This window comes from Colias philodice, chromosome 16 (assembly GCF_061535455.1).
Source record: "Colias philodice isolate Cphi_HAF_F1 chromosome 16, ilColPhil1 Martin Lab GWU primary, whole genome shotgun sequence".
Classification (NCBI taxonomy): domain Eukaryota; kingdom Metazoa; phylum Arthropoda; class Insecta; order Lepidoptera; family Pieridae; genus Colias; species Colias philodice.
The window spans coordinates 1,829,088-1,848,532 of record NC_143101.1 but is presented as its reverse complement, the minus strand read 5'-3'; the positions used below and the strand labels follow the sequence as shown (position 1 = coordinate 1,848,532).

General features: G+C 32.8%; 1 protein-coding gene across 2 annotated transcripts; it reads right to left on the bottom strand.

Annotated features, from left to right (window-relative positions):
• Nucleotides 1–10,978: 10,978 nt before the first annotated feature.
• Nucleotides 10,979–15,574, bottom strand: LOC149481444 (uncharacterized). 2 transcript variants are annotated; one of them, XM_089704601.1, is made up of 5 exons: nt 15,492–15,574; nt 14,761–14,914; nt 14,548–14,718; nt 11,729–11,932; nt 10,979–11,394 (listed from the first exon to the last, which is right to left on the bottom strand). In XM_089704601.1, exons 1-5 carry the CDS (start codon nt 15,537–15,539, stop codon nt 11,345–11,347), a joined length of 627 nt encoding a protein of 208 aa, XP_089560727.1. In that variant the 5' UTR covers nt 15,540–15,574; the 3' UTR covers nt 10,979–11,344. The 2 variants fall into 2 exon arrangements, with proteins under 2 accessions (XP_089560727.1, XP_089560725.1); XM_089704599.1 differs by having other exon boundaries at nt 14,548–14,914.
• Between the last annotated feature and the right edge of the window lie 3,871 nt (nt 15,575–19,445).

Genomic DNA, 19,445 nt, shown 5'->3' with positions numbered 1-19,445 from the left:
AGATATAAACATCGAGAACGATCTTATGATAAAAAAACTGAAGAAATCGCCCCAAAAATACACAATGAAAAAGACGGGTTGCACTCCGGGAGTGCCGGCAGAAGTGAAAACTTGATTATTAACGTTGAGCATGTTTGATATTTTGGAATGGTATCCGTCTTACACTTTTTCGATCAGGTCACGTGTCCTGACGCGAGTTTAAGATTTTATACCCATTACAGAAAAAGTGCTTAACGCCGCTAAAGAAGTTTTCACTTCAAAAAGCTAAGAAAACTTAAGGGCCATAATATAACCCTCACGCGTTTTAACAGTTCGCGCGTAGGCAGTTTATCGGGTCAACAAGTTCATTCATAAAATTTCTAAATTGGTTCGCGTAATAAACGCCATGTCTGTTAATACCTAAACCGCAAACTATTAAAGAACGGTAAATCAATGATCCGTTCAATTTAGTCTTGTTACTACATATTGTTTGGTCTAGTTCCATTAGCATGTTATTATTGAGGTCTTGAGATATAGGCCTATATATAATAGATGTGTATAATGTGATTGTTTTGACTTGAAGAATTGATGTCGGAACAAGTCAATAACTGCGTTAAAAACAACCGACTTCAAACTTGCACTTGCAACATTTACAAATACAGACAAAAATGCTCATAAAATAAAAACTACTGGGCCTATCCGAATAAAATTTTTATGGGACCAATTCGACACCATCCCGCATCGAACAAAAAAAGAATCACGTAAATCGGTTCAGAAACCACGGAGTAATCGGTGTACATACATAAAAAAAAAACATACCGGCCGAATTGATAACCTCCTCCTTTTTTTTGAAGCTTTGGTACCTTGTTCATTGAAAGAAATATAGTTATAATTATGTCTGGGATTCAAAAGAGTAACTACTCTTTTGAATCCCAGACATATAACTATAGAGTTAATTTTATATTATTTCAAGAAGTAAAATTTAAAAAAATTGCATTAAAATGCATTAAACAATTCATGTTTCAAATATTATAGGTAGGTACGTTGAGTATTCTTTTGAGTCATTAATTTCTCACTCTATGTAAAATAAATTCTAACTTGTACCTATATAATGTAAGTTTTATTACATATATTATAACCGAAAAACATCTAATCTGAAAAACATAATATTATTTTATCGCATAATATTACAAAAAAATATTATCGCAATGCGGCTCTTCAGCTCTAAAGTGCAAATAAAACACATTTTTTGGTGTTATTCCTTATCAAGCCCAGACGGGCTATAGGTTTTAGATTTGATATCTGTCCCAAATATATCCTGACTGTTAAATATACAAGGTTTTTTGATAAACGAATACACGGTGCGTTTATAGGATTTCAAATTATAGTATTTTAAAAAACTAACCTAAATCCGTAAGTTTCTTGCTTATGATTAACATATAGGGCATAGAAATAACCTAATGATCATTTTATATTGTTTCAGGAATAAGTACATTGTTTAATTCGCTTCAGTCATGCTTCGGTAAATTAATTATCAATGAAATATTCCTGGGAAGTTTTGATAGAGAAAAGAAAATTAAGAGAACTTCATTTTAAGTGTTAGGTACCTACATGATGAACAACTATGGAGTTTCATGCCGGTTCATTTTAAGAACTTCATTTTAAATATTGTAAAACTGACATGATTTAAAAGAGCAACTATGGAGTTTCTTGCCGGTTCTTCTCCGTAGATACTGCTTTCCGAATCGGTGGTAAATGTTAAAATATGTAATGACGTTTCAAAAGTGCTTCTAGAAGAAGTCTAATTGAATAAATAAATGTTTGAGTTTGAGTTAAATCTAAAAAAATATCCGGAAAATAGTTCAAATTCACATTCAGGTAGGAAATTTATACCCAAGATAACAACTTAAACTTAACGTAATGTATTTATTATAGTTAAATTTAACTTTGATAGTGGATATAAAAATAGAGATATGATAGGCTAAGAGCATTTATTATTTCTATTTTTAAACTACTTGAACGTTTTGCTTTTTAAAAGTTGGTTATGTACAATCTCATAAGTTCGTGAGTTAAATCGTAGTTTATAAAGTGAAGGACATGGGTTCGAACTATATTTTGACTTTAATTTGTGTTAAAAAAAGTCTTAGTAATTTAAAGTAAATTTTTGTTAAGTTCGTCATCCACGTAAGATTTATAAATAAGCTAGAATTCAAATTCCTTTTTCATATCAATGACGTAAATAATATTACGGGCATAATTTCGAGGAAAATAGATTAAATAATATAAATTTACCTATATAGGGAAATATTATAGTTAGCGGCTTGTTAGTGACGCACTTAATAAAATAATTTTGTCCTAGCTGATGATTCGTTATTTAATATTTTAGTGAGGAAATAAAATAGCTATGTAGTACCTAAGATTCTTAGTTATTACTTATTAGTTATTACGTACCAACTACGTATGTATATTGTTTAATAATACAAATATAAGATCAATTACTGTTTCAGAGATGCAGTTTTGCGACTATATTAATGAAATAGACGGTATTTTAATTGTTATTCTTGTTTTTATTTATGGATTTGATTTTCAGTTAAATAAGTACCGGTTAACTTAATAAACAATTATTTTCCTATAAATTAATAGCTTGCTTGCTGTTAGCCTTAACGTGATAATATATAGCCTTCCTCGATAAATGAAATTTTTTCACAACAAATCGGATCCATAGTTCCTGAGATTAGCGCGTTAAAACAAACAAACTCTTCAGCCTTATAATAATTTAACTTTCTAGCTGTGCTCCGCGGTTTTACCCGCGTAGCTCCGCTCCTGTTGGTCTTAGCATGATGATATAGGTATATCCTATAGCCTTCCTCGATAAATGGGCTATCTAACACCTAAAGAATTTTTCAATTTGGACACGTAGTTCCTGAGATTACCGCGTTCAAACAAACAAACAAACATATCATATACACAACATATCAACTAAAACATTCTCTCAAAATATCCTACTGAAGATTTCTACGTATTATTTTAGCATTACGTTCCCAGAAAATGATACGGTTCATGATTAACTGTAGTATTCTAAGTAGTGATAATTCAGAGTTAAAATTATCTCCATTTTAATGAAAAATATAATTTGGCTGCTTTTTATTATGTGGTTAATGATTTTAGATTATGACTATTATGAGAGATTGATATTTTAATCCAATACCTCTCCAATTACCTCATTTATTCAAGCTCTCATTGGTAGGAAAATCTTATCAAAATTGATATGACTAACACGGGTTCCCTACTATAAAAGTACGTAAAAACCATAACAAAATGATACAGATTATATCACCCATCAGTGTACTCATATGCATGAAATGTAACCATTAATAATCATTAAATCTGTTCATAATTACTAATTAGCATTGATTGATGGGATCAACGGCGCGGCGTGACAAATTCCTAAATGTTGCAGTTACAAGAGGCGCCAAGGTCGATGACGTCATACATCTTCATCGTCATAATATTATGGATAAAGATATAGAACAAAGAGTTTAAGATATAACCATAGAATACTTAGTAGTAACTAACGCTAATATAAATATTAGCGTTAGTTACTACTAAGTATTCTATGGTTATATCTAACTCAGCGGCGGCCTTACCCATTGCGAGGCTCCGGGCGGCAGGCCCTTTGCGAGGCCCTTTGCTCTTCGTGAAATGTATGTGATGCGAAAGTAGATCTGGTTGTTTGGTTTAGGTATTTGTCATGTTTGAGGAGAAATGATAAAGTTATACAAATGAATAAAATTTGAGTTTTAAAATATTTATATATTTATACATAGAAAGATTTACCAAATTAACAAATACAGAGATGATAAATTTTAAAATTGATGTTTGCGGCTTTTCCTAAGGATAAAATCTTTAAATAAAGCACAATAATCCAACGAATGAGCTACGTCATTTTCGATTGAAAGAATAGCAAGGGCTAAAAGCCGATCTTGTGTCATCGAATTCCAATAATTTTAAGCCTCGAAATACGATAATAAATCTATGACTCACGTAAACACGTGTTTGTCGAGTCGAAATCCTTTATAAGTTGAAAACTCTATAATTCGAATTTTTTAACTACCGCGCGAGCCGAGCGAGTGAAGCGAGCGAGTTGCAGCAGCGGCCGGTGTAAAATAATGTCGTGGCCATATCGTAGATTTGCTCATTTCATGATATGATCGATCATTTCACGAAATGGCCGCATTTCATGAAATGGCCAACATAGTTTGATCAGATCGTTAAATCGTCAACGTTTCACGATTTGGTCATCCACATTTGGCCAGATCGTATAAAATATAAAGAGTCCATAAAATATAAAAAAAATACAGAATATTCTAAAAACTTGTTTAATGTCATTTAAGTTAGTGCCGCGGCAGCGGCCGGCGAATGCCAGAAGAGAATCGTTTTTGCAATAGAAAACAGTTAGGTTAGGTTAGGTTAGACTATGATAAACAACGCACGAGCCGAGCGAGCAAAGCGAGCGTGCTGCGGCAGCGGCCGGCGAGTGCCAAGTGGATCGCTTTTTAAAAAACAAACAATTATAATAATATAGTAGGATATATAAATATATATCCTAAAAGAAAAGATTCGTCTTAAATTATTTTATTTAAGACGCATTTTTTCTTCAATACATATAAGATATCCACATTTTCCATAGTAGGTACTCCAACCTCTTCGTCGTAAATTGTTTGCTATGACTTTCTTCATATTGTTATTAAACGAATTATGAAGTTTTTTACTGCGAATAATTAAATTTTCGCCTGCGGCCGCCATCTTATCACATAACACAGAGCTTGCAGCGCCTCTACTAATGATTAATGTAACTATTTTACGATATGATCAAATAATTTTGATCATTTCATGAAAAAACCGCGCGTTTAGCTGACCATATCGTGAAACGATTTCTTATCATTGATCTGCTCAAACCACATCATGATGTGGCCAAACTAAATTGGCCATTTCACGAAATGCGACCATTTCGTGAAATGGCCAATCATTTCATGAAATGAGCAAATGAGAAAATATGGCCACGACATAAATATAGCGAGGAGCGAAGCGACGAGCGTGTTAGACTTTCTGTAATATTGTATATAGTAAATTATTTTTTGAAAAATAAGGTCATAAAGAAGTTTCACTTCTTACGTGTGTACTCTAGTACACGCACACATTTTCTTTTTTTTAAATTTGCTTGGGTGGGTTTTTGCGCGAGGCCCCTGCAAGAGCGAGGCCCCGGGCGATTGCCCTGTTCGCCACCCCCTAAGGCCGCCGCTGATCTAACTCTTTGTTCTATTGACGACGCGGTTGGCGCAGTGGTAAAGTAATTGCCTACTGAGCCGACGGTCCCGGGTTCGATCCCCGGTCAGGGCAAATAATTGTGTGATGAACTCAATTATTTGTTCTTGGGTCTGGGTGTTATTATCTATATATGTATTTATTAAATATTATATTTATCGTCGCCTAGTACCCACAACACAAGCCTTAATTGAGCTTACTGTGGGACTAGGTCGATTTGTGTAATAATGTCCTATAATATTTATTTATTATTTATTTATTATTGTATTGAACGACAAAAGACATCCTCCCATATGATGACTTGATTAAAATGACGGATTCCTGCCTTTTTCATCAGGGATGGAAGAACAAATAGATAATAAATAACCTTTTGAAGTGAAACTTCTTTAGGAGCGTTGAGAGAAAAATTTCAAGGTCGCGTCATGGCAATACTGTCACGTCATGGTGTAAGGCAAGGCGACGGCGAGTTTCACTTCTGAAAAGTGTGCTCGGCACACACGCTTTTTTTGTTGTCATTTTTACGCAAATATAAAATACTAGCTGTTGCCCGCGACTTCGTCCGCGATTACGTCGTTTTTCGTCATTCGTCGTTTAAAAAAAATACGTGACACTTTATTTTTGAATGTTCTTAATTGTCTCTTATAAAAATTAACTACATTAAAATTGAATACTCTGATAAGAAAATCTTAAAATCGGAGGACATCGAAAATCTGAGGAAAACATGAGTGAATTTGATTTAAATTCTACATTACTTAGTAATTCAAATAATAATCTAAATTAAATGTAGATTAACAGTTTGAGCGCATCATTATATAATATGTACCTAAGTATTAAATAACGTTAGTTTACATAGTAATTTTACTAAAAACACGATAACTTTCTTTCGCGCTCGGTACAACAAACTAAGCATGTTTGTGGTACGTGGCCCGCGTCACTCGACCCCCCGTGAGTTCCCCTCCGTTACTATGCGAAAATACATTCGTCGCCCTACTGTAGGAAAAATTGTAATATGTATTTTAAATTCGAGAAATATTGATTTCTTGTATTCGACTATTCGTTGTAGTCGAATACAAAATATATTTGAAGAAACTTAGGTTGGCCTTCAGGCAAAAGGGATCCTATCAAATTATAAACTTGACCTTGTATCTTAAAAGTAAGCATGAAAGGATCCTCTGATAATTGTTGAGCACCAAAGGATCATTTAAAACGCACTACTATAAGAGCGAATATTGTCTAAGAACTGTTTAGATTGCACATGTTCCTCTAAAAGTAGTGATTTCAAAGGTTCTGGTGTATCTTCAAACGAAAGCCGACTCCTTACTCCTCTTTAAAGCATTACAAAAAGAACATACTACGTTAATATCGCCTATACAGAAGATGATCTGTAATCAATTGTGAGGTTATAAGCAAACCCACTTTTATATTTGTCGGACCACACCACCGAACTCGTAGATTGATCTTCTATGTTTACCTCTAAGTCATTAAGACTGTCGAAATCTGTCTACAGTAAGACGGGCCTCTCGCTATTCGTCCGTTTCAAGAGACCAAAATATAGTTTTAATTCTTAATCTTTCATTAAACAAACTTATTAATCGTACTTGTCTCAAATAATGGTAATATTCGCGTCCCTACTCTAGTCATTGCTTATGCTCATGTTCATCTTCAAGAGATCGAATAATATTATGCTGCACCCTATCATTTGTCAAACGGTCTTCATATTGAGTAAAAGTTTCAGATTATCGAGATAAAATATGCCATTTGCGATCAGCTGTGAGACGTTATACCCTCTCAGTGAAGGTTTCGGTTTCACAGGATAGTACATGCCGTTCGCGGTCAGCTGTGAGCCGCAATTCTCGTTGTGAAGCGGTTTCAGGTTCTCGGCATAACACATGTTGTTTTCGGTCAATAGTAAGCCTCTTACCTCTAACGATCCTTGAGAACTCTTATTTCTCATTTTCTTAGCTTTGCTCGAATTTCGATATAAAGATTTTTTAGGTGGCACTGATGCGAGTGAATAAAAATTAAGTTAAAACGGACTGAGAGTGTTATAATCATCAATCATCATCATCATCAATACATATAATAAAATTGTGGAAAAGCGATGTCTGTACAATGAAAATATGTAGAAAAAAATTAGCAGGTGTTATTATTAAATCGATCTTGAACCCAAAACTGTAGTTAAAAAATTTTTTGTCTGTTTGTCTGTATGTTTGTGCACGCTAATCTCAGAAACGGCTTATCCGATTTAGATGCGATTTTCACTAATGTATTGTGGTAATCTTCATTTAACATTTAGTGTTTAGTTCATGTCAATCGGTTCATAAATAAAAAAGTTATGACAATTTATAAGTAATCACGGCGAACATTTGCTAAGGCATTCTATTGTACACTGTACAGTGTACGATAAAACGCAATTTATCTGTTATACGCTACAGTTATTCCTTTACATGTCCAGATGATCATATCAAAATTCCCCAAGGGTTTGGGGGTAAGCTGAGGTAGTAGGGGGGGGGGGGTCAAATTAACATTATGGTTACTTCTAATAGGTAAATTTTCCACATAAAATGTCCTTTAAATTATGTCGTATTATATTTTTAACCCCCGACGCAAAAAGACGGGTGTTATGTGTTTGACTGCTATGTATTTATGTGTGTGTGTGTGTGTCTGTCTATGGCACCGTAGCTGGCTAACAGGTAAACCGAATTAGATGCGGCTTTTTTTTTGTTAGGCAGCATATTTTCCGACGCTGGTTCTTAGATAAATTGTATCAAAATCGGTTCATCCACTTATTATACCTACATAGGGGTAAAAGTGGGAATGAAAAAAATGATATAATAATTTATTTTTAAAGATCGTCGGGAAGTTTATGAAATTATTTATTCCTTTTTCTATACACTTTTCTTCGTCTAAACGGTTTAGTTACGTGCTCCCTCTCTCTCTCTTCAGCCTTTAGTTACGTGCGTGAGACAGGAAACATCTAATTTGGATTTGTTCCTGGATTTGATAAAAATTGAGTATCGATTAAGCTGATCAGTGGCTACACCATACATTATTAAAAACATCCATTTAAGAAAGGAAGGAAATAGAATTTGCTCCTCTCCCCCCCTGGTTCCTAAAAAATAATATGACATAATTTAAAAGAAATTTTACGTAGAATTAGTTAGGCATTTCTTTTTTGATTTTCGATATTATATACTAATCATAATTTTTAATTACAATATTATGTAGTAACTATTTGGTATAGGTTAGGCATTTCATTTCTTGATTTTCTTTAATAAGTTGGTTGGTACGTAAGTTTTTTAGCTCAGTTTAGTAAGGAATTTTAATAACAATTCTTTTAATTATTTATGGTAGTACGTATTTACTCAATAATTGTATGTTAAGTAGTAATTCAGCATGGGCGTAGCCACGGTGGGGCTGGGTGGGGCGCTTACCCTGGCTTTGATCTGGTAGGTACCAATTGTGAAGGGGAGTGGGCGTGGGCGTTGGCGTGGGCCTGGGAGTGGGCGTGGGAGTGGAAGCATGAAAATAAAAACAATTATTGTTGCCCCACCCTGAGCCCATGGTCATAGGTCCCATAGTCACTATTCCACGCGGACGAAGTCGCGGGCACAGCTAGTAGACAAATATAATCAGAAAGCTTTGAACTCCTACTCAAACTTTGGCGTCAGTGTCGATCCCTAATCACCTCGTGATAGTTATTTAGGAAATATATTTCATGTACAGAATTGACCTCTACAGATTTAATATAAGTATATAAGTATACATATAATTAGATTCCAATTTCCATGTAACGTTAAATTCGACTATACAATAACTAACAGACAACGCAGGTTACTCTCGTTTCCGTAAGTTGAGGCGGCTACATATTCGGTCCTCATAACTTCACTTTTTGTGAACGAAACGACAGCGCGGTTTAATTCGATGCCAACACCATCAAAAAAAAGGAAATATTTTTAATTGTGAAAAAATATTATGATTTACACTATTAATACTATTTTAACATTAACACAAAATATAAGACTGTGAGTGTGTAAAAATAAATCCAGCTAGTTTCACATCAAACTTATGTTTTTAATTAGGTATACGACATGAAAATATTATATTAATTACCAAGCAATAATCATACAGGTAAATACTGAACAAAAGTATTAACAGTCAAAGTATATTTTTACTTACAACATGTAAATGATGAAGGAATAATAATTATCAACGAACTAACCTTTTTGTATTATAAAGAATAGATAAAATTCGAATGCTGGTTCGAGTAAAACACGAAGATTTTTAAAAATGTAACCAATGAACACAATCAATATTAGATTAACTGAAATGGTGTCTAGTTTGACTTAAAATAATAAACATCTACCCTCACTTTTAAAAATGTAGTATATTCACACGAATTATAAGCGCACCTTATAGGGAAGGGAAGATATGGGTTAAAGAGTTAAATAAATAAATAACATAATTATATTTAAATTATTAATTTTTAACATTGTGTTCAGTAGTGTTAACATGTAAATTGATTTGATTTTTACGAAATCTCATAGATGGCGCTGTTTCAAATTTGTATACTAATAAATTCATTAAACTGATTCTCTGCCCAAATTACGTAAATGACATAGTTTTTATTGTGTAAAGCTAGATAATAGCATGGCTTGCCCGAAACCAACATTTAAACATGAGTCTTTAGATTGTACGCTGTCGTAATACACGGAATACGTAAGAAAAAAAAAGGTTCACAGCTCCTCCCCCGGAGGTGATAGCATGATAATATGTTTAAAAAAGCCTCACCCGACCTGTTAGTAATATTCATGCAAAATTTGAAGTCAATCTATGCAGTACTTTTCGAGATTAGCCTGGACAAACATACAGACAAACAGACAAACAGACAAACAGACAAACAGACAAACAGACAAACAGACAAAAATTCTAAAAACTATGTTTTTGGCTTCTATATCGATTATAGATCATGGATTATGTATTCTTTTAAAAAAATATTCAATGTACAGTTTTGACTTTCCTACGATTTTATTATATGTATAGATTATATATAGTTAATATTGTTTTCTCCAAATTATTTAAATCTGTAAATTTTTAAACTTCATAGAATCCCAGAAAATCTCATGAAGTACATTGTTGTACATTGATAGATAAATAGCATTTAAGAACATGTAAACATAAATCAATTGCTTATAATGATGTGCTTGTGTTTGGTTCTGATCTGATCACCTTAGGATAACCTTTAAAGTTAACATACAAATAATTATTATAATGCTGGACCTATCTGTAATCACAAACAAATCTCAAAAACCTAAAATCTTATATATTTTTATAGTAGTTAATATACATTTTTACACATTCCTATTCTCTTGGCTATTATTATGTCTGTAAACAATCCTGCTAGGTATTATATACCTAAGAATAATAGTTAAATATATATCTCGATGAATGTTCCTTACTTCTAAATTCTAACGCAAAAACTTACAGAAGAATAAATTTAGATGAAAACTATTCCATGAAACATCGATTATTCAATATTCATTTAACATCTTTGGTTTTACCAAAAAAGCTCTACAAGTTAAGCGATCATTGAATGCAAACCAGAATAATATTATAAGAATTGTATGATTTTGTGAAAAAAGGTAGATAGGTACTTAGTGCAAATAAAAAAAAGTTATAACAATATTAACTTTATTTAAAACAATAAAAACTTGTAGTTTTATTAACCTGTAGTTTAAATGAAATACAACAAAAGCGTTCTATTTAGTTATTTAGTCAATAAAGCCTTGGCTGTATTTCAACTAAAAACCATAGTTAATTAACGTAAACGAATTAAGAAATTTTCGAAAATGTATCACAAATTCATAATTATATACAACTGATAAAACTATTTTCTTTAAATTGAATCACAGGTACAGTTAATTCGGAACATCAAGTGATATTAAGAAATAAAGCGCCTTGTGAAATTTTATAGCAAATGTTCCAGCCCGCGTAATAGTTTTATGTTTGTATAATATCAGTCTAATAATAAATTAAATATTTAGTAACCGGCATCAGCATCATAACTACTTTTTTGGCTGCTGTAAATACCTGAAAATAACGAAAAAATCGATTAGCTATAAATTTAATCTTACTATGTGATTCACTAATAACATCCATTTTAGTTGAAAGACACAAATTTTTCATGCCTACGCTTCTATTTTATATAAATAGTCATTTGAATATAAATAAGGAATGGCTGTAATAATTTATCTAGTGACCCTAAATATGCATTCAGAAGCGAGTGTACTCAAGTAAAATCGGCATGGATAATGCAAATAACGTTTTCTGCTGCCATTAAGTTTGAATCGTACTGTACCCCTTTTCATCTCATTTTTTCCCTTACGCAACGCGCGATAAGGAACCTCGTTCCAAAATCTCTTACCATTAGACTTAATAAGTTGCAAGCTCTTCAAGATCGCTTCAGGTACGGGTGGTGGAGTGGGGAGGTGGTCACCGGTCGCTTGGAAGCCGTTCTCATCAGCTACATACGTGACTGTGTATGTTTTACCGTCATCACCGATATAGGAGTAGGAGCCAGTCACCAGGAGGGACCCTTGTTCTGGAAGAGCACCGGGGATGACGCGACCTGAAAGAATTTGATTTATTTTATCGAATGAAGTCTACTTATTGCAGTCTATTGCAGTCTCAAAGACGTAATTAAATTGTAACACATTTCGTATACATTTTTGTCGTGATTTGAATGTAAGTAATTCAATTAAACATAATAAAAAGGCAATGCTAAAAATAAATGTAATTTTGTAATTTATTATAGAGCTTCCATAGCAACTGTTCTTCTGAAATTAATTGAAATAATTAATTCAATAATTATCTATCATAATATTAAAAAGATGAAAATACTACAATTTTGCACTAAAATACTACAATACTAAGCAGAGGTTATGATAATATTGAAAAATATATAAGTATTTCACTTTCATAAAAATATGATGAATGTAAAAAGTGAAGTTTATTTTTACATTTCGTCCAAGTTAAGAAAGAAAAAATAATAAAACCAAATTGGCATGGCCTTGGCATGGCCCAATGAACTAGAATCTGTGCAATATTATGACTGTCTGTCAATACAAGTGCTTTAAACGGAAGCATCCATAAATCATTTCACAAAACACCCCCACGTAACTGACAACCGTGACGCGACTATCGTCCATAATGGTTAGGTGATAAATGTCAAATTGCCATCACATAATTTGACAGCTCTATGCGTAGACGGTTCTCTGTCTACGGCTCTATGTAACATACTATAAGTATAGGACTATATTTGAGAGCTCTTCTGTTGAGATGTCCATTCAAAATAGATAAAGATGCAATGTCGAAAGCTCTGTCGAGTTATAGGCTCTAATTACGTGTTTGAGTGGGCTTCAACATTATGTAATGTTGCAAAATTTATGGTCCGGGAGCCAGCAGCAGATTTTATGACCAAGTTCCTCTCAAGCGGTAATTAGTAAAATGCATCAAAGTATAGTATTATGAAGCCTCGTGAACGTCAGCTGGAGCTCGGTTGGGGGGAAGAGCGGTTGTAGCCTCCCGTATCAGCTGACGGTTTTTCCACCAAGATACAGCCAGCTGACATATATATTTATCCACAGTTACATATAAGCTATCATCAGGTAAATTTTTGTTTGAGAGGAAATAACGGAAAATAAATTTTTCTTTAAATTTAACTTTCATGTTCGAGACACCAGCTGACGTATAATACACCATGTTGTAACCAGCTGACTATTTTTTTTCGTTGAGATACTGGGTTAGCTACAATTTGACAAATTTTTAGCTGAGAGGAAATGAATGAATGAATGTATTTTTTTTCCTATGTGCGTGGGAGGCTACAACCGCTCACCCCCCCAACCGAGCGCCAGCTGACGTTCACGAGGCTTTATAATACTATACTCTCATGCGTCTGACGAATTATCTCTTGAGAGGAAATAATGAACCAAATTTGCACCTGGCTCCCTAACCATTATAAGTGAATCGTTATTTTTACTTAGAATGAAAGGCAAATGACATATTACTTGCGTGAATAGCCAAATATCAAGTGTGTAACTTAATTTGACGTGATAACAAATTATTAAAGAGGTTTTTATACATCAGTAAGGAAAATGAATAAAATGTTTCGACACCTTCAATTTAGTAAGAGTTCGCTTCAAAGTAATTTTTTTTATAATTTATCAGAGTAATGAAAAGTATGCCAAATTAAATGCTTTAAAATGTCTTTTCTAGGGTATTATTTTTTCATAGTCAAAGACAAAGTCAAGCCAAGTCCTATGAAAATTATAAATCTAAGTTTATTAACGCGCTATTATTAACTTTACGCACTTTATAATTAAACCTTATTGGACTATAATTCACTACATAACGACAATATACATATTCCAGAGATAGAAGCACATAAAACCATAGTTTAAATACGTAATTAACTTTTAGGATATTTATGACCAAAACGAATAATCTTAAAATTATGGTTTAATATAATTTTGTAGATGCAAATGCAGATAGGATTACCTCGTTAAGATTGGTTATTAATACAAATATTGCAATCAATATTGTGCAAGATTTAATAAAGTTATCCATATAATCTAAAGTAGAATACATTTTATCCGACTGCGCAAGGAGGGTTACGTTTCGAAGTGTATTTTGTATGTTAGTATATCAGTATTATAGGCTGTCTGTATAGAAAAAAGTAACATAGATTTGAGCGCGAGATACTATTTAAGAAAATCATGAATATAAAATTTTAAGAAAACTAAAGCGAATGCACGAACTTTGCCAGCTTGGCTAAATATCTTGCGATATTTCACGAACCTATCTATTTTCTTAATTGGCAAATAAATATCATTAAAAGGTTTAGGTTCTAGATTTCTTTGTTAGAAATTTAATGGAATAAACGATTTCGAGTATAAGATTAAATTTAAGGTTTTTATAGGTAGGTACTTAGGTACGCCGCATCTTTGAAATTGATTGTTGATCGTTGTAGGTATTTTTACAGTCTATTGGAATATGCAATAAAAAAGACGAAATATTTGTTTTGTTGTTGTATTAAATACTTGTTTAACCTTTATTATTCAGTAGTTCTGGAGTAATCAAGGTAACAATGATATAAACTAACCGGTTATCTTGAGAGAGTTATATGAACAATGATCTATATATATCTAAATATTATATAAATCAAGTAAAGCTAAAATTACTCACCCTCTTGTTCAGCCTTAGTTCCATCGCTTGTTTCATACGCATATCTGAATCCGTCTTCGTTCAATTCATTCTCAAATTTCAGTATTTCAGCTTGGTTTGCATATCTCTCTGATTGTCTATTGTAGTTCAAACTTCCCTGGTTTTCTTGCGTAAACCTTTGTCCTCCGAACCCTTGACTCTGCCCACCAAATCCATGACTTTGCCCACCAAAACTTTGACTTTGCCCTCCGAATGATTGACTTTCAGATGGTCCAAAAGGAGTTTGCAGACCAGCATCCGCTCCACTAGCAGAAGCCACATTTGGCGGCAAATAAACCTGGTCCAATTTCGCAGCAGTTGCCATGGAAACGAGCGCCAAAACCACGTACTGAAAATTTAAAGAATTTATTGCTCACGTGAATGGAATCATAGAATTGAATATCCTGACATTTGCTAAGGTTGGTTTCGTGAGCTTGTAAGATATGACATAAACTTAAGCCATGTGTTATCATCAATGCTATTAAATGTAAAATATATTATGTAAATTTAATTATTTATGAGATGCGTATGTATAAGTTATTTGGTACGTTTATTATGTGTAATTGAATGCCTTAGACTTGGAGACGAATGAGAATAAAGGTCACGTTATTGACGAAGAAAATTAAATTGCAGGAATTTGAGCTCTAAGCAAAGGTTCAAGATTCTATTGGAAAATATAATTTTCATATTATAGATGTTTTTCATATTTTCCAATTAATTTATGTATTTTAAATCCTTCGTCTTTCTTAGCATGGTTAAAGGCAATTTCTAACACACGCAATGTTTTTTAATCTAATCACTTTGAACTACAATCAAAACAATCGCATCTCGAAAGTTAAGTAACATGACATCTAATCCAACTTTAAAGATAAAATTTCAACACTTTGACACTAGCACAAACACTGTCACTAAGGGTTTACACTAACGTATTTCATGATGATGCGTCTCCGGAGGATGTGTGTATAATGTACCATAGTGCATCCGTAGCGAGGTTTTATACTACACTTGGTTGGACGATATTTCGGCTGCACGTGCTGTGAAGCTTGGCGTTAAGAATTGGCAAGTTCACTTACCAAATTCCAATGTAATAGATTTAATTGCTGCGTAACCTGACATTGGAAGAAGTAGGTAATACACTAATTGGATTTGTTTTGAGTATCTGTGGTGTATCGATGGGTGAGTATGGTTTAATTGAAACAAAGTGAGAGGTCGAAATTTGACCTTTTATACCCTTTAAGATAGTTTTGATTCGTTGTGAGGTATTTTAAAACGCTTTTGTTAGCTTCACCTGCATTTTTATATGTTACTGACTACTTTAGACTCGATTTTGACCCAATTTAAATGGACAACTTTGTACACTTATCAAGGATCAGTTACGATATACGATATTAACTTCATGAGATTAAACGTGGTTTTTATTTTTTAACTTTGTATTTTAATTATATGTATAGGTGATTATTATGTATGTAGACAAGAGTTTTAGTTAAAAGAAAATCTTCCTGAATAACTCTATTTTGTAAGTACCTACCCACGCGTGTGAAATTTTCTTAAATGAACTTCAAAGTGATGTGATGCTTTATTTATTATTTATTTATATTATGCTTTCGTAATTTCTACGTGTATTATGAGGATAATATAATTCACATAAAATAAATAGACACAAACCAATTAACCATTTTACAGCTTATTTACTTTATATGTTGGCATTGTAACAAAGCTTTTGCATTGATGATATCATAATATAAAAGCTGTGTCATAGATATCGATATAAGCTTTTACATTGATACAAATTCAGTGACCTTTTAGATTAATGATAATATTATGTAAAAGCTTTGTCACAGAATAGTAAAGTTTTATTATATTTAAAATTCTCTAATTATTTTAGAAGGAAAACCTGAAGACACGAAACGTTTGTATGGAGTTTCTTGCCGATTCTTCTCCGTAGATACTGCTTTCCGAATCGGTGGTAAATGTTAAAAATATGTACCTAATGACGTTTCAAAAGTGCTTCTAGAAGAAGTCTAATTGAATAAATAAATGTTTGAGTTTGAGTTTAAGTTTATTCATGAAAAAAAATAGTAGCTATGCACATTATACCTACTTACTATTCCAAATATTATAATCGTCAATAATACGAAGCACAGAAGAAAAAATATAATCACATTACTAAAGTCCATTATATCATGACTAGCTGTGTCCCGCGGTTTTACCTACATAACGCATTTCTCCGCTCCTGAATCAATGGGCTATCTAACACTGAAAGAATTTTCCAAATCGCAACAGAAATTCCTGAGATACGCGCGTTCAAGCAAACGAACTCTTTATCATCACTACATAGTATAAAACAAAGTCGCTTTCCCTGTCCCTATGTCCCTATTTCCCTATGTCCCTTTGTACGCTTAAATCTTTGAAACTACGCAACGGATTTTGATGCGGTTTTTTTTAATAGATAGAGTGATTCAAGAGGAAGGTTTATATGTATAATAACATTCATTAAATAGTGGAGAAGTACTGTTATTTTTGAGGTTTCTAATGTGATGTCGTAAAAAATTACATTTTTTCCGCTTACATTGCAAACGCAGGCTGAACCCTACGAGTTTTATCAAAATAATGTACTAAGTATTATACACATTGAAAAGGTCTACAGAAAAGTCCGCGATGGTATATATCTATCTCTTATGGATAACCCACAATAACTTTTTTTTGTCATTTACTTTTTACGACAAATAATGGCTAAATTTCGATGCGATTTTAACCAATACAGCATTAATCCTTAACCAATTAAATACCTTGAATACATTGTTCATTTAATATGGCCCTTTACACCGTATGATTTAAGTGAATATTTTCGAAGATATTACAGATTTAAAAATTGCGGGACGTAGCGTTTGCGGCGGTACCGGCCGGCCGCCCGGCTATCTATTTTATACCCGTGCGAACCCGGAGCGGGCCGCTATGTTTTTTATACAACGTTCACAGTTTTTCTGTTATAGTGTATTTAGAATCAGCATTGCACCCGTGCGAAGCCGGGGCGGGTCGCTAGTCTACTTATATAATAATATAAGTATAGATTAATATTATGAAAGGAAGGTAAGGCACCTTTCTGACTAACTGAGATTTATTATGACGTGAATTATCTTCGGATGTACATAGCAGAAATATTATAATAGTAATCAAAGGCTATATAAGGGTTGACATATTATTAAATTATTTCTCAGTACTGTATCCGGGTGAGAAGTTTTAATTACATAGGATTTTATCATCATGCTCTGAGCATAGCTGATGCACATCTGTCCTTTAATCATATTTTCTTTATGGTTGTGTTTTTCTCTTTTTATTATTTATGGGCTATGGCACGAGAATTACAAAATTATTGTGAGCCCTTCGTTGTTCAAATTGCTCTCGAAAAATATATGATTAGTATCAATTGGGCCGATACAAAAGTGCTTTTGAATGTGACTGATTTGGATATAATTCGGTACAGGGATAGCTTGAGGCCTGAGAAAGGACATGGGATATCCCAGAAATCCCACAGGAACGGGATCTATGCGGGTTTTCTATTCGGAAAGCTAATTATTATAAGATGAGTATTTACTCGTATTATAACGAGGTAATTAAAATATTCTACAGCGCTTCTGCTATTATAAAAATAATGGCAGTTTTTTTAACTTGCGGACGCATCACCTGCACGACGAATAAATAATAGTTAAAAAAAATGATGTATCCTGTTTATGATGTTTTCTCGTAAATAATTATTCTTTTTAATCTGTTTTCTTCCCGCCAATTAAGTGATAACTTTGCTTTTAACGAGGTTGTCTGGAAGAGAACACTAATAAGTGATAAGGTCACCAAATAAGTACTCTGTCTTTTTCTGTAAGTAGTTGTAAGGTAATGCATATTTTGTACCTAATTACTTATAATATACCGCACCAATTAAAATATAGTTCCTACATAAATAAGAGGTTAATTCTTCAGGCTACAGGTAAAAATATTTAATTCATTTTATTAATTTGGTTATAAACAATATTTATTTAAATAAGGATGCCATAAAAGCCATAAAGCTCATAATTGTGGCACAGGTGTGAGGTGTCTATAATAAGAAATAGGTGATAAGAAATAAATTCCTCTTACAAAAATGCGTACAAGAATTTGAAAGTGAAAAATACACACGAAATAAACGTAAAAAAATGTGTTTGAGCGTGCAATGCGATAGGTTACATCAGTGTTTAAGAATAAAAATGTTACATTGAATATAAATAAAAATAATTTACCTAGTGATACGATTTCTGCACAGACAATTTAATAAAAATTATTGTTATGGCTGCTAAAATACATAATTGGAATTACAATTAAAGGTTTTAGCCCTCAATGCTCTACATACACCAAAAATAAGATCCTACATACATACAAGATCCTACGTATATCCTTATAAAATATCTTGTACCTACTTTTAAATAGATCACATACCAAAGCACGCTTCGGTTCGTCACGATTGAAATCTCAAATGTCAGTGATAAAATTTCATAAATAAACGTGTTCAGAGAATCTGCATTGTAATTATTCTAAAAGCTTGTACGTAATAAATATATCTTATCTGTGGTTACGAAATTAATGTGGGAGTTTTAACTACTATGTACAAATTCATACAATTATTGGTTCAGAAGTAGACTAGAATATATTTGCATTAAATATAGAGACAATGTATTATTTTGTATCAGTTAAACAGTGTAATAATAGGTAATTATTTTTAAAGATAACAAACGTAAGGTTTATTAGGCGGCCTTATCACTTCTAAGTGATGGCCGCCTAATAAACTATACTGTTTTTTTTGTTTTGTATACTTATATTAGCAATAAGTTTCCCATGTATAGTTTTATTAA